The 16,819-nt window shown below is 35.0% G+C and overlaps 1 protein-coding gene across 6 annotated transcripts in view; it reads right to left on the minus strand.

Annotated features, from left to right (window-relative positions):
- Nucleotides 1-2,558: 2,558 nt before the first annotated feature.
- Nucleotides 2,559-16,819, minus strand: part of VPS13C (vacuolar protein sorting 13 homolog C) — a 123,849-nt gene continuing 109,588 nt past the window's right edge. For 5 of the 6 annotated variants that reach the window (XM_085515761.1, XM_085515760.1, XM_015872268.3 and 2 more), the window contains 10 exons: nucleotides 16,587-16,700; nucleotides 16,259-16,334; nucleotides 15,398-15,561; nucleotides 14,893-14,938; nucleotides 14,076-14,199; nucleotides 13,290-13,404; nucleotides 7,654-7,745; nucleotides 6,230-6,353; nucleotides 5,840-5,923; nucleotides 2,559-4,219 (listed from right to left, as the gene is read on the minus strand). In XM_085515761.1, coding sequence (XP_085371887.1) covers nucleotides 4,118-4,219; nucleotides 5,840-5,923; nucleotides 6,230-6,353; nucleotides 7,654-7,745; nucleotides 13,290-13,404; nucleotides 14,076-14,199; nucleotides 14,893-14,938; nucleotides 15,398-15,561; nucleotides 16,259-16,334; nucleotides 16,587-16,700 — 1,041 coding nt within the window. In that variant the 3' untranslated portion in view covers nucleotides 2,559-4,117. Of the gene's footprint in view, nucleotides 4,220-5,839; nucleotides 5,924-6,229; nucleotides 6,354-7,653; nucleotides 7,746-8,823; nucleotides 12,560-13,289; nucleotides 13,405-14,075; nucleotides 14,200-14,892; nucleotides 14,939-15,397; nucleotides 15,562-16,258; nucleotides 16,335-16,586; nucleotides 16,701-16,819 lie in introns of those variants that run through there. The other variant, XM_015872269.3, reaches the window with a different exon arrangement.

The raw sequence follows: 16,819 nt of genomic DNA on the forward strand, positions 1-16,819 counted from the left end.
TTCAGACGGAATGTGAAGTTGCATGCAGTGATTCTCAAATCCCTCCACTTCTTTCTTACACCATCACGTTCAGTCCACTGGCATCTATTTTAACTTAAATCTTCACACTCAGGTTTGAGTAAATGTGACTTTCTAAGCTGTTGAAAGAATTATTTTGTTAAATAAACACTAGCTACTTTCAAAAAGGTTTCACAGAATTTTCTCTTAATGAAGGAGAAACATTAGAAAGTTTTTAGTGTAACCACTATTCCTCTCTGTTATAACAAATGCATTGACTGCTAATGATGAAATGAAAGTACTGCTATCGAGATGCTTAAACTGAATTTCTTGACTTATACATACTGTTCCTCAACTTGGCAAGCAATTCTCTAAAAGACTGTATTTAACCTCTTATTAATAAGAGGCTCTCTGATCAGAGCCCATAATAATCATTTCACCAGACTCCGCAAGTGTTTAGAAAATGGTAAAATGTGATGGTGGAAGGTGTAAAATCGTTCTCATGGGCTTAAGTTAACCCAAGAAAAAACACCATCACACCTTTTGTTTACTGTTTTCTTCTTCTCTGAACACATCTCAGATTTCTTATGGACTCAGAACAGCTGAAGCTGGAAGATATCTGAAGATAATGCAGTCCAGACAAGGTTGGCTTACTCTAATCCTGAGGAGAAAAACATCGTTACCACTGACAGTAGCATAGTTAATTAATACTGTATTCTTTTAAGAGGAAAAAGAAAACAATCTGAACTTACTACTCTACACATTTGACAGAAAAAAACACTGAAATAGTAAAACCATCCTATAAATCAATTAACAACTAAAAATCTACAGTACCAGCCTGTACAAAGCAAGAATCAGTTTCTACTTAAGGTATTCTAATAGATCTAGTATTCTGTGTCACATATTCAATAAAAATTGTTTTTAGAGGGAGCAAAAACTCTGAGAGCTCACTGTAATGAAAGGCCTAAGTTTCTCTGAATAGTTTGGCTAACCTATGTACTCAGTAGCATTGAGATTAGAGCTTCATAAATGCTTAATAGCCGCACTGGATGGGAAACCACTTTGTTGCCACACTGAAAGAACATACTTAAACCTTTGATAAACCTCACTGAACATTGCAGCACCTTGTTGAAATTCCTCACTAAAGATTCACTGAAAAAGCACTCCACCCCAGCAATGCCTCCTTCTTGCAGATCACCCAAACATCCTTTAATTCAGCTGTTGCTCTTACACATACGAACAAGTCAAGACACACTCCTCATTCCTAATGCTCTCAGCCAGCACATTAACAGGATGTGAAACTGAAGAAAAAGGACAGACATGTAACAGGACAAAGAAGCTGCTTAAGTCAGACAGCAAAATCAAGGTACCGCCACCGAGATCATCTGCAGTTTGGAGAGATTACAGCCATAAAAAGGGCCAGACAAAAAAAACAACAACAAAAAGCAAGGCAAAACTGGGAAGTACATGTAGTAAAATGGAAGACAGAAGGAAGCACAAGAGAAGCATTAAAAACCTGTTATACCCAAATATCCATATTAATTTAAGCAAGAATTTGAACTCTTTAGCAAGCGATCTCTCTTGTTTTCTAGAGTGCTTGACCTAAGAGGTACAGAAGGTCATTCATTAAATCAGCTGCAATTCCTACTGACGTCTATAATTCAAACTTAGCTAACAAACAGATGCGCACTTCAAAATCAGAAGTTGTTCTCTTTAAAACCCTACTGCTTCTTCAGACTGCTTTAAAATTGGAAGTTCTTCCCCACTATTTAATCACACAGTGAGAAAAAGTATCTACTGTTGAGAATTCAAAACCAGAAGGCTTACAAATAAAAATGAGGAAGTACAGAACCGAAGCAAGCAGGAGACTGGAGCCAGAAACACATCATCAGGACTGTTTTAAGCTCACATTCTCCACCCTCAAAAAAGGCACATAGTAACTTCTAAACATGGACTAAAATACGCAAATCAAAATCTGTTTTCAGCTAGGATTAAAAGACAGCACAGTACAGTTCTGATCTTGTTTAGCTTAGAAAAGAGAAGGCTCTGGGGAGACCTCACTGCAGTCTTCCAGTACTTGAGGGGACCCAACTTTATACATGGCCTTGCAGGCAGATGTGTTACTGGGGACTGCTTTAAACTAGAAGGAGGGGAAATTTAGGTTAGATGTTAGGAAGAAATTCTTTACTCAAAGGCGTGGTGATGAGGCACTGGAATGAGTTCCATAGACATTATGCATGCCCCATCCCTAGAGGCATTCAAGGCCAGATAAGATGGGGCTCTGAGTAGCCTGATCTAGTGGGTGGCAACCCCACAGCAGGAAGGTCTGGAAATAAACAATCTTTAAGGTTCCTGCCAACCTAAACCATTCTATGATACTTATCTGAATCAGCCCTTATACACCCAAACATCAAACCGAAGGAAACACAGGGCTAAAGATAACTCTTGTGCAGTACACTTCAGTCCACTTTTTTTTTTCCCCATATGGTGTGAGTGACAAGTAACAAACCAGCAACATGTAATGCATTTCTGAAGCAACACCATTCAAATCACAGCACAAGTAATTGCATATAAAAATTTATTGTCTCCCTATATAATATCATTTAAACAAGGCTTGAAATACATACAACTTAAGTAGCAGATTTCATTAATGTTTAAGTATATTGTAGAAAATAGGTGTTATCACAGAATCAACAACACATGTCATACCGCATTTCTCCCCCCCTCATACCAAATTGGATTTAACAATCTTAATTAGACTCAACTATCTTCAATTCAATCAACTATCTTCAGCTTTCTAATTTTCATGAGATCACAGCTGTGAGTTTGGAACATATTTATAGAATTCACCAGCCTTTAAATAAGAAAAGGTCGAAAATCCAGGCCTAGCTCTCACAGTTCCTCCTCTTACAGAACGAACTATGCAAGAATATTGCCATTTTTATTCTGAGTTCCTATCTAGAACAAAATGATGCAGAAATAAAGTAAAAAAAAGAGGGAGAAAAAAAAATTCATTGATGGCTTTTAAGTGAAATATGATGGAAATAACATATTTTTAAGATTAAGTACACGTAAGGGCACTTGAGCAAGAGCACTTAATAAACCAAGTTCACTGAACTAAAACCCTTTTGCTCACATAGTCCCTGACACAGACAGTTACCTTGTGTATGCCTTGCGTTAAGAACACAGCTTGTCTCAGTGATGTCTGTAGGATTATCCATCCCGTTAAGAACTACGCTCTGAATATGCTTAAGTATCTTACTAAACTGTATTCTAAGAGTCCTCGAGAAACTGAAACAGAAAGTAATATGGAAAAGTGACTTAGGTGGTACTCTTGCAGTGAAATAGCTATATTCTGGAATACTGAAAACAAATTACTTCGAATTATGTGTTTGGCATACAAAGTTTTCTAACAACTATACTGTTCCTCCTGAAGAAGTCTTTAATCTACAGTGGCATAACCAAAAACATATACATTCTCATGACAGGTAAATAGTATTTTTCCATTTTTAAAGTGCAGATTTGTATTTGCCATATAAATGACAACATTCTAAAGTAAATATTTCTATGCAGGAGCAGTCTATTTCATTCACTACATACTCATTTTTATATTACTCCAGCACAGCACTTCCGGGAAACTAAACAGATAGATTTAATTATATTAAGTAAATTGTCTATACTTCTTTAACAGACTGTTTACTTAATTTTATGTTTTTAACTAGTTTCAATTACTTACTTATGTAAGTACCTTAGTTTGCAAAGTGCTGGAACCATGATTACCACAATTTGCTTGTAAACCACAACCTTAGAGCACAAATTAGATAAACATTTCATTTTAAAGAAGCTATTTACAATAAAAGGAAAAGCAGAAAAGGACAATTCAGGGTATGAAGACTTTTTATGACAATTTTAGACACAGATGCTTATTTTAGAGTAACAAAATCCAGAGTTTTGGCAAAACACATAGCTTTTTAAAACAAAGTGTTTATGACAATTAACAACACAGGAAGATCTTGGTTGTTTTATCTGCCATTTCAGCAAAATGTTTCTATGTTGCTTCTAGTTAATTTTAGTGATAAGATCGTATGTCAAAGGTCTAACCCAACAGATCCTGTTATTATCAAGACAGCATTTGTGGTTTCTTCAACTGCATCGATGCTTGTTTCATCAGCTTTTGTTGTTTTCTTGTTGCTCGTGCTTCATCAATGGCAATACAAATGCTCTATAAACAATATAGTGAAAGAAAAAAATTCAAGTTAGTCTGCAGTTTCCTTCTGTAAGATACTACCAAAAATGGCTAATTGAACAGTCAAACCTATATACACGAAGCCCAGCTTGTGTGTATTATGTACTGGAGTAGTTTCAATGGCACATCTAATTTTACATAAGTATTTCCAGCATTTAGTGAAAACTGAAGTGTTTGAAATGCTTGTCAGCGTGCTTTTGCTCATGATTTCATTAAGTCAAATCAACTTCTACCCCAAACAGGAATAGAGAGTAATTTAAGCTGGATGGACAGACTGCAAGCATTAGTGTTGCTGAAGCAATTCAAACATTTATAGATTCTTGGTAACTCAGAAATTGGAGAAAGATTCAGATGGTTAAAAGAGGCAAAAATGAAACCCAGAATCTTGTTTATGAAGTACGCTTTTTTTTTTTTTGTGCAGCATCTTGTCAAATCAGCAGAGATTTATGTGTGTAAACTATACACAAAGAAGGGAGATGCAAATCGTAGAGAATTACCAATAAAGCTGAGCAACTGAAATTCACAAAAGGTGAACAGGACACAGAAATTTATTTTCAACATACACATAACATTATGAATAAAAGCAAAGGAACAGTAATTAAATAGTAACAGAAAAAAGAGAATGAAACAAAAAGAAATATTTCTCAGGCATTGCCAGATAAAATCAAAATTATCTTCATTTGTCAAACAAAAGCATTACCTGGAATGTGTGTCACAAAATAACACTGAAAAACACCTTTTCTTCAGGTAAGAGACAGTGAAGTAGTAATACATGCTGTTTCAGTATGGAGAAAAAAAAGGAGCTGCCACATGCCTTCTTCCTCCCCTGTCTAATCGCATCTTTTAGATGGTCTTCATCTATTTCACAGGAGCAATGTGGCCATATTCCAATTGTGACTTGCTATTTACTCAGGGTGCCATTTTAATTGTGCATACAAGATGCAGTGGGTTTAACTGAATCCACTTTTAATACTAGGAAGAATTCTTCCTCTCATAATTTGATACAAAACAACATTAAGGCAGATAGTTACCCATTTAGATAGTTAAATTTCTCTGTTGTTGAGGAATCACAGAATTAATGCAAATTGTTAGCTTAGCCTGTGTAAGTCAGCTACAAGACCCAAGAACACAGAACAAACACTCCCCCAAATCAGCCTCTCCAGCATCAACCTGAACAAACATCAGAAAATAAATGCTAGAAAACCAGCAGAGCCTGAGGAACAGGGAATAAATAATTCTTTTCACACAGAAGTACACTTACTGGGTTAATTTAGTTACCCTGAAATAATGAGAAGGGAGCATAATTCAGACATACGCTGATTACAATGAACTTAATTGATTATTCGAATTATTTCCTTTTAATAAGTTATAATGTACAAAGTACAAAACGATGCAACTTCATTTATTCTTGCACACACCCTCAAATGTTTTGAACTGTCTTATCTCATTGTTTTCCTGGTCAAACTCATTTTTCAACAAGAAAATACAGTAAACAGTTCCTAGGAATGAGAACGTTATGATTTTTTAGATGACTGGAGTTTCAACAAGCACAATAACATCGTAAGACAAAAGAAAACAGAAAAATAAAGGATATACCCTTGCTGCAGCCTCATCGTCAAGTTCAACTGCTTTTACACATCCATGACCTACACTGTCCTTCCTTTGGAACATCCTTTGATCCTGTTGCAAAGGGGCACAAAAATACAGTTCAGGTGACTCACAAAACAAGAACGCAGAATCTGACACATAAATGGTTTGAGTGTCAACTTCAGCTTAGACTTCAATTCATCCTCTGACCAACACATCCTACTTTGGAAACATATGAATTGATTTCTCTTATCTCCAAAGCTGGGAGTTACCTTAGTTAGTTTAGATTAATTAAAAGCATCTTTGGACCTCTAAATAAGCAGTGTTCAATAACAAATAATTTAAAATAGATAATATTAATTTAAAATAAAAAGAAGACAAACCACACAATTTCCTTACCAAAACAGTTAGTTTTAAAACACGTCCTTCGCAGGTAGGAGGGCGTGTAAAGTCTTCAAATAAGTAATTCCACTCTGCTGTTAAATGACCTAAGATTTCCACCTCTTTTACATATATCACCCTCCTGCTCAGAAAGAAAAACATGTCAATACACAATTTCTACCAGAAATCGCAACTTTATGAGAAAACAAAATGGAGAACATAAATATGTTTCAGAATGTATTTTTTATGTGGATCAAAAGTATCCATTCAGTAGCAGTTCAAGTGTATTTCCTTAATATATATTCCAGGACCATTACTTTGTCCTTAAGACTCACACTTTCCATGTTATCATATGGGATGCTCAAGCAAATTAATCAAAAAACACCAGCCTCTGAAAATCTAAGCATTTTAACAAAAGTGGATAATGGAAGAATATGACTTAAATTTAACCAGCTCCCTCAATGCATCTACTATGCGACAGCAGTCAGCCAGCTGAATACTGGCTACATAGTGAAATAAGTACATAAATAGACTGACAGATGATCCATTGCTACAGTTTACATTTGCAAACAAGTTGCCCCATCATCCCTTTAGATCTCCAATATCGCCTAGCATACAAATTTAAGAAAGTGGCAGTTCTTAATGGACTTAAGCTAGAAGCTTCAAGTATATATTGACCAATTGGATTAAGGACAGAAATACACATTTAACTGAAGCTGTAAAAAAACGAAAAAAAAACAACAAAACAATCCAAAGCTAAACCATCTAACTACCATAAAAATAAGTCAGCACCTATCTTAAAAATCTTGTTATGCCACAGCATGAAGTGCACTACCTGTTATAAAACAAATACAAGATGGCTGTTGCCCAGATTCTTGGTATGGATAAGCCCACCACATACATCCAGGCAAAGGGCAGAAACTAGTAACCATCTAGGATGCAGAGATCATAATACATGACTATGATAATCTTTTCTTAGCATAGTTACAAGGTTTTGAGCTCTCACACCATTCAAGACAAGCAATATCTTACATTCTAAATAGCATCTGATGGATTTAATATTCATTATAATTTAAATAAAATAAACTCTGACTCAGCGTACTTTTAACTTAAGAAGCTTGTAAACATGCATCATCAAAACACTGGTTTGACTGCAGACACCACACAAGCTAATTTTGAACATCAGAAACAGAAAAAAAGCATTTCCCCCAATAGGATGAAATAGTCACTGACCTTAGAATCAATTAAAATAGCTTCCTGAATTAGTACCTAGTGTCAATATCACTGATTATGATCTCACATTGTGAATAAAAGACAACAAATTATAAAATCAATAAGAAAACAAATAAGAAAAGTGCACATGCAAAGAACAGCTATAATTTCAGACTTAGCCAGATGCCTGAATTGAAACAAGCTCATAAAAAGCCTTTGGAACTCAGTACCTATTGGTAACAATAAGGTTTGCCCTTCTGCCTCTTGAAATCCCACAGTGGTATCGGTAGTTCTCTTTTTCCAGCTTTGTTATGTGCAGTTTCTGAAAAAGAAAATATCTGGCCTGTAAAAACAGAAGTCAAAGCAATGTTTTCAATCCAAAAACATCTCAAAAGGATTACCTAGTTGAACTGCTGCTTTCAAGGCAGGCTCACAGTGCTCCCAGTCCTGCAGCAGTGAAATATCTGATCCTTCCCACCATTCAAAAGGGAGAATGTGACACTATAGTGTTACTAGACTACTTATTTACCTTGAAGTTTTATTTTGTACTAATTACTGTTTAGTAATTCCTATTCTGCTACATCCTACATTGCATACTCGATTCAAGAGTGAAAATCCTGTGACAGCAGCTTTAAGGAATATAACGCTTGTCTTAGACCCACAGAAATAACCAAGTTACAAATACTCAGTGCTCCTCAAGGTCAGCTTCTGAAGTGCTAAAACAAGCATGCTTATTCCACATTCTAAATATGGTAGGTATATGAAAGCAAAGATTAAACTACCCATCACATTTCTGTTAGTCTGCTACAAATTAAATGAACAACTAAAAAGAGAAGTTTAGAAAAGCCTCAAAATAGCACTGAAGTGCCTTCTAACTATTTTTATGTTCTTAACTATTTTTTGATGAAGTATTTTTCTGTTTATCCATTCTACACAGCAGTCACGTGAAGAGCTGTTTTATCTACATCACCAGCTTTACAGTATTCAATCGACTCCAAAGTGGTACTGCAGAGTCTCACAGTAAATTTTAAATAACACCCAAATTTTAGCTTAAAGACATTGCATTTCAGACTGATACATCAATGAATCTGAGGGAAGTTTCAGTTTACTTCTGTTACTGGGGAATTCAGCTGCTGTATAACAGTTAACTTCATTGATAAACTAGAAAGAGCACCTTGGAAACGAAGGAGGGAAGAACAACAAAGACCACCACCCAGTACAGTTTTAGTTATTCCCTGTAAATAAATGACCTCCTAAATTTCCATAGCTGACTATGACTTGACTCTGTATTCATCTGTCTATGGTCAATTACACAGGCTAAAAGCTCAATGCAGATCAAGTAACATGAAGAAACCTCTAATTCCAGCCTACTTTAGAATCAATTGAAAGAAATTTCAATGTTTGCATTTTATTCTCATTTATTTAAACAAGTATCTTAAAGCATCATCATACATTTCAACAGATCCCAGCAAAACCCTTTAAGATCAAACATGGATAAATGCACAGTAGATGAAATCAACAGCATAGTGTTTTCCTGGAGTTGATCCTAAGGAATGCGATATCAAAATATATATACAATTTTTGAACCAAGCAAAAATATAGGGTCCCCATCTTCTATAATATATACTTGTAAAATCAATTTTCTGACCATCTTAGAACTTCAATACTGTAAAATAGACATGAAAGAGAAAAACACGCCACAAAGGATGGCTTCACACATAGAAAGACAGCAGCAAATTATTAAAAATCACAACATAACCTTACATTTTATACCCAAATCATAGCTGATTCAGCTATATAAATCTGAATATATACATTTAAATACAAGAAAAGGAAAGCAAAACACATCATTGTGCAAGACCACAATTCATAAGTTGGAACTCACATTCTGAATTGCTGTTGGATATGCAAAAAGTGAGACATACTGCACTTTTGAACAGATTTATTCATAATCTTATTCCTCCATTTAAACTCAAAACTTTGATGAGAAAGTCTGGTTTTGTAACCCTAACTTCAAAAGCTATCCTGGTATTAAGTTTTGTATACCAAGACAAGAGCCTCCATGGAGCTCTCAGCCCAACAAATGCAGTATTTGCCAGAGCTGTACCAACACTCCTGATACAAATTCAATGCATTACAGTGGTGCATTATGTAAAGAGGGGTCTCTTGATGCAAATTACTTTGTGATATGCATACGCTGTTCAAATTCAGGCATCTTTATCAGAAGCTTTTATTCTGATGAGACTACTACAGCACTTTTTAAAAGTGCAATTCCTGTTATTTTACGTGGAAATAAAGGAGCTAATGCATATATACACAGCAGAACTGAAACTCAACTAGATATGGAATCTGTCATTTTTTGACAGATATTGTTTTTCGTACTGAAAAAAAATAATAACATCACCTAATCATTCCTAAAGTACTCTATACCCTTAATAAAGCTCCATGTGTTAACTAGGAAATGAGGCAAAGTAGCACTACAGACAAGAATAAGAACACATCACATCCTGCCAGACCTCAAGTGATGGGGATAGATGGGAGTCTCCTCATCAGAACAGGCAGTAATACCCACACATTAAAAGGCAACAACTAACCAAGCTCATGAGTAAACTCATTTCTCAAGAAACAATTCTCCTCAAGTTGCCATTTTTTTTCCTAATGAACATCGTAGCCAATCAGCCTAATCCATCCTACTCCTCACTGTGCACCCAAAAAAACCCATCACCCTTCTGAGAAGAAAAACAGCAACAAATTTGTCTTTTAAGATTTGACCTATACATATGCTCACCAGCTCTAACATTTAGAAACATCTACATTTTTACGTTAAACATCTTTTGTCCAATCACTGGATATTTTTAAGGCATCCATTCCTTAAGGTAACATGACAAGGTTCCAACCTTGGATATATATATTTATTTTAAAAGGATATACATATCAGAGTAAATTTAAAAAGTCAAAGCAGAGTGAACTAGAAAAGTATTTTGCACAGCTCCACTGTAGAGGAGTTAAGTCAGAGTAATGAGAATGCTAAGATTTTCCCATGGAAAAGAGAAGGAGTTAATATGTGACTGAAAAGAAAAAAAAAAAAGCATATTGAAACACGAGGTTTTTAAATCAACTAAGGAAAGTCATCTGTAATTTGATACCAACAATGAACTCTGTAAATGGATCTGAGCTGTGCCATTAACATGGCTAAAGCAATAGGCAAGAAGCAGAGCTTTCTAAATTGAATTTGAATTAATTACTCAATTTAATAAGGTATAAGTCAGTGGCAGAATCAGGGATGATACAGTCAAGGCAAGATACAAAAGTATTTGGCAGAGGTAAGAATGGAACTGGAAATAATTTTAACTGCATAGGCAGGAGAATAATTTCTAGGTCAATGTTTGTTCAGCAGATAGAAAGCATCAAGAAGCCAAGCATGCAAGAGAATATAGGAATTAAGAATCCAAAACACATTTACATATTACAGTTTTCCAATTCTGAATAATTTTTATTCTTCAGCTTCTTACAAAGGGGAGGGGGGAAAAACAGTTAATGAGATAAGGAGAAAATCCCGGTTGAACTACTTGCACTCTTGGGTCAGAACCAGAATCAAAAATAAACCAAACTGATGCATAAATTAACTTTTGGCAAATAAATTTGTCCATACAAACTGACCTTCTGATTTGTTTTCCCTGCTGGAATATCTTATTTCCTGTAAGACACTGCCCACCTTGTTTGGAATTTATACTTAGAAACATAACTTTCCCAATGCTAGACTCTAGGTAAGACATCAAAACCAGTTTAAAATACACATGTAAGTAAAATAAAAGCTGTGTTCAATTAATTGGCTTCCAAAAGGAAGAGACCATCTAAAGGACTATGCACAGGCTTCATTCTTGTTTAGTATATAATTCTGATCAAAACAATTTAGGCCAAAGAAAGAAACAAATATGAGATGTACGAGAAATGCAAAACATCCACTTTTCAGTGCTAATTATGCTACATTTTCCTTTTTAACAGATGGAGCAAGCAGTGAAACTAGTAAGAAAGCACAAGATTAGTGAAAAATATCTTCTGCACTATTTAAAAATAACAGAAGTTAAAATTAAAAAAAATTTCATTGTATGAAAAAAACTGTTTTGCTCCATACATAATAACAACAATTCCTCTAAAATAGCTAAAATTAAAAAATCCCTATTACATTTCCTTTCTTTAATCAACTTAAATGAAAAATGTTGACTATTGAACTCTGAATTCTGAAGGTATTAGCAGCAGAGATGTATCTGCTTGAAGTTCTGTTCATTTATTACATGAAATTACTTTGCTCCTAAGACAACTTGTTCAGCTTTGTTAATTTACGGTGCTGCGTTAGAAATGAAATTTATGGCATCACTTCCTGTAGAAATATATTTAACTATAATTTGACACTTAATTATGTTAAACAGAAAAGTCCCAGAAGATTCTGTGAATGAAATCAGAGTCAATAAACTGGCTATAATATCTCTAATTGATGGAATTCCACAGAGTAGTAGTAGAAATGATTACTGAAAGGCACAGGGCTTCATCAAACATCTAAGTGATTGGCCTATAGCATATTACAGAAACCAGAACGACAAAGTTTTCTTGAAGTTTTTATGGAAACAGTATTTCCCTGTAATTATGAAATTATAAGCAAAAATTTTCAAAGTAGTATTTTCTATTCAGTACTATTTTAAGTTTTGTTGCTCATACATTACTCCCTTCATCCACAGTCCTAGCTCTATGAGAATGGTAACATTAACAACCAAGCATATTCAGCATCTATGCTACCATGATTATTATTTCTCCTACTCAAGTGTCCTTATTACCTGCCATTCAGAAGGAGCTAAGCGTTCTCATAAAAACAGACATAAAAGAAAAGCGCTCCCTATTCCCTCTCATCTTCCTCACTTAACCAGTCTTACCTTAGAAACTCAAGTTCATTTTTAGTTTGCCTTCTTAGCATGGACAACATGAAACACTATCTACTACAAAGAAAAGACATGACAAGTGGGGAGAGGACAAGTTAAATGCAATCATGCCCTTAATCTAAAATAATTAAGGTTAATTAAAGTTCACAAAGGAAATCAAGAAGAAATAAGGAAAACGTTTACTCCTTTATTCCAGTTCTTGCTGCGTATGCCAGGAGAGAAAGAGAAAGAAGAAAAACATTAGAAATAGACTAGGAAATAAAGACTAAAACTGAACATTAAGAAGGAAGTACCAACTTAGCAACTTTTACTTTTTTTACATGTCCATCAGGAAAGTTACTTTACTGTAATTTTTAGCAAAAAATAAAAAATAAAAATAAAAAATTGAAATTCTTTAAGGAAGTTGAAATGTAATTCAACTACGTCAATTATTTAGAGCTTGAATACAACTGTTACTAATTCCCTCTACTTCAGCCACATCCAAACGTAAAAGCAGCCTAGATGTCCACACAGTGCTTGTAGTTACAAAACACTAGCATCACAAATAACATAATAAATATCAAAAGGTGGTATTCTCAGAATTCATACAGTTTTCTCCATTGCTAAGACAACCAGGAAACCCAGTAATTGTATTATATAGAAAATAAATAAGGCAGTTCAAGCTCTTTTCACGCTATGTACCAGTTGCTTTGTTTGTGAGGATGACTTACTAGTAGTAAGTGCTGGTTTTTCAGCAAAGTGTTTCATCTGAGTGCCAAGAGTGTTTCTCTTAACATTTCCACATATTTTCAAAGTATCCTTAATCCTACCTCCCTTCAGAGCAATGCTTTTGTTTTGTTTGTTTCTTTTTCCCCCTATTTGAATTTCTAACATCCTTTAAGGAATCCTGTAGGACAGAGAACTTAAAAGTGCATTTACAATGCAAGTCATACCTCAAATAAATCATAACCCTCAGCTTCCACTCTATCGTATGGTCGGATGATGCCATCTTCATGAATGAAACGTGGAGGGCGGAGACTAGGTACTTCTTCTGTTGATTCTGCCACCCTGTTAAGGACAGTGGAGCAGTATTCTCATTAGCTCATTACACATTTGAATTTCACCTATCTATGCTTAGCATTCATCTATTTACTATCTCACTTAAACTACACAATTGTCCTAAAGGTGTAAACAACAAAGACACACTGCCAGTGACATACCCAGAATAACATTAGAGAATTAGCCAACAACAACATAACTAACAAAAGCTTACTCCCATGCCTTGGCAAGTAATAAGAATTCAAGTTCATTAACATTTTCATAAGCTTCCCTTAAAACACACATACCCCATCGCTGAGTTTTAAACTGGTAATGGTAAATTTTTACAGTAAGTTTAAATGACATTTAAACTTTTCCATTCAGCAGTACACAAATATACCTCAGAAGAAAAACTTAAATAAGATACTTGAATTACTTTTTCGTAAGTGAAGCGACTGAAATGAGAAAACAAGCTAGTTCTTGTCCATGTGACCTGTAAAACTGCAAGACAAATTCTAAAGCAGCAATTTCCTGAGATTAACATAATGGAAATTCATTAGAGGCTGGTCGTGTCTCTCGGTCCTATAAATCCTACTGAATTTCATACATAACACAAATGATTTAGCATCACTACTGCATCAGTTCAATACATGGTGTGCAACATACAGGGACTATGTCAAAATATCCTCTTGACTTTTTACCTTTGAATTCCCTGGAAGGTACTGCTCGCCATATCTACAATGCCACCTGTTGGGCGGGCAACCACTCCTACGAGTCCCTTTCCAATTCCTTTGAAGAATCCAGCTGCACCTTCTTTTTTAGCCCCTTCAGAAGAAAGAGGGGAAAAGAATGACAGTTTTAATGATCTGCCAGAAGATAGTAGCCACAGAATTAAAGCACTATAGCTCCAAACATCATTAGAACATTTTGTCTAAACAGAGCCCACAGGAACTGATCCAGTTACTATGAAGCTCTCCACATAAGTCAGATTGCCCATTCAGTCATGCAGCTGTTCATTTAAAGCTTCAGCTGCCTTCAAAGCCAGCACAGCTAAGGTCAGTAAGGACCCATAGGCCAAGTACACCTGCTGGTTCCACACAGAACTACCCCAAACCCTATGTCTAAGAGCAGTGACCAAGTGCTTCTTGCAATCACTAAAGCTATGCCCCTATGTCATTACTTCTAAAACTTTTTCAACTACTGTTTAAGTTATTGCTTTTTCATACAACCACTGTTAGCATTTTTATTCTAGCTTTCAAGAGCAATCTGGTTACTACACCAAGCCTAAAATAATACATTGCAAAGACAATCCCTCCCTAATTCATACAAAAGCAAATAACAGTTGTAAATGTATCTGAGTAAAACATTGCAGAAGGTTGCATTTGATCTAGAAATACAAAAATAATCCTTCTATGCTTTAGCATCAAAACAGAAATTTATTTTAAAGTCTATACTAAATATTAATTTTAATAATAAAAAAATCTTTAGTAAGTGGTGTAATGCAGGCTCACAACTTACCTTCTACAGGTTTAGTAATTATTCCTGTCACACCCCCAACAACACCCTGGAACAAAGAAAATAATTAAGTCCCTACTTAGAAGTTAGAATGCTATTGTTCAGCTAAGAAACCAATATTCTCACAATTTTAAAAGCTGATAATGATGTTCAATATCAGTATTATATTTTTTACTCTAAAATAGAAAGTAAAAGTTGGAAACGGCTCGAGTAACATTTATTTGGCAGAATCGACTGGAAGAAAATATAAAGGGCCCAGTTACTTTAGAAGAAAAATTTGTGTTATTTCTTACAACTTCCCTTTTTAAGACATTATCTTCATAACCTCAAACGCTGAAGCAAACAATTGATATTGAGGATATTGAGTGTCCTATAAGCTGACTTCCTGTTTTTGTCTTCTATTTAGTTCATGTTTAGATAAAGCCAAAAGAGGACATTATAAAAAATTATATATGTGGAAGTGTATATTAAGAGCTGTTGCATTATATACTCAGCTTCCAATTCATACCCGTAAAAAGCCTTTTCCTCCTTTAGCCAGGCTGCCGCTGAAATCTCTTGGCTGACGACCCATTTCCTCTCTCCGTTTTTGCTGATATTCTTTATCCATAGTAATGGCTGCTAAACCTTTCCCAACAGAACCAGTGATCCTAGACACCACCCCTGCAGCACCACCTAATGGAACAGATCAGAAAGTAAAAGCCATTTTTCTTTCACAATTTAATAGTAGAAAGCACAGAAAACCACAGAGACTTCCCTTATATTGACTTTTGGTATTACCAATTTACATAAGCTGACTATTATGTTGAGTATGAAAAGAAATTGGCCTGAATCCATTAGTTTAGTATAATGTTTACATCAGCTCAGTACGTATCACATATCATACTGAATGGATTTTGACTTTCTTTACTAAATGTAACACACAGCTGAATAAACATAGAAGGTAACTGTAACAAGAACACAGGAAAAGTACAGTTCTCAGGCTTTCCCAGATATTTTGGAATCAATAGAATCACTTTCTTCATTCATCCTCACTTCATTCATCCATCACTTCATTCATCAACATGTTACAAATTCAGTTGTACACACAACTTTTCCTCAGTTTGCTTCCCTGTTCTGCAAAACAGATTTAGACGCTCTCTAGTAAGTCAGGTGCGAATGGTCTGTAAGGCGAAGACTGGCTGTACTATTGTACATTCATTGTACTATCGAACATTCATTGTGCTGTTTTACTGCAACTTAAACTCCTGTATTGAGAATACCTATGGGACATTTCTTTCATGTAACTCCCCTCTGAAATGAGAAAAAGAATACGTAAATGTAATCCACTTGTTAATCTATTTTATCAAATGAGTAGCAGCAGGATACATACCTACTGTATGTCCAAGAAGACTTCTAACACCAATTACAAAGCCTTCAGCAAATTCTTCAGGTCCTTGAACAGCACCCTGAAAACAAAGCCCATTATCATTAGAAGAAAACTATGTACTTATACATGCATTTCAAGTAAGTTCTAGCAATTCTTTTACATCAGCCAGAGGAAGATTGTTTTAATATGGCACTTCTTTAAAAGTTGAGAAAACCCCTTTGTATTTTTTTTTATGCTAACAGTGCAGAGTACAATGACAAAAAGACTACAACCCTACCTGCTTATCTCATCAGCCTACTATATATGTATGGTTAAAGAATCAAAGTCATACCTGGAAAGGCTCATAAAAGAAAGCTTCAACTCCCTCAGACAAGCCTCTGATTAAGCCAAATGGGTTTCCAAGAACATCTAACCCAAGTACAAGAACATACATCTGTTTCAGGAACTAAATAAAAACAAAAGCAACAAAAAATAAAACCATGAACTTAAGGAAAAAGAAAACAGCAGCTTTCATTCATCATTCCTATTTTCCACATTCTGTAAAGACAATTACTCAATATTTTA

Source organism: Coturnix japonica, chromosome 14 (assembly GCF_054131305.1).
Source record: "Coturnix japonica strain WE chromosome 14, WE-NBRP24, whole genome shotgun sequence".
Classification (NCBI taxonomy): domain Eukaryota; kingdom Metazoa; phylum Chordata; class Aves; order Galliformes; family Phasianidae; genus Coturnix; species Coturnix japonica.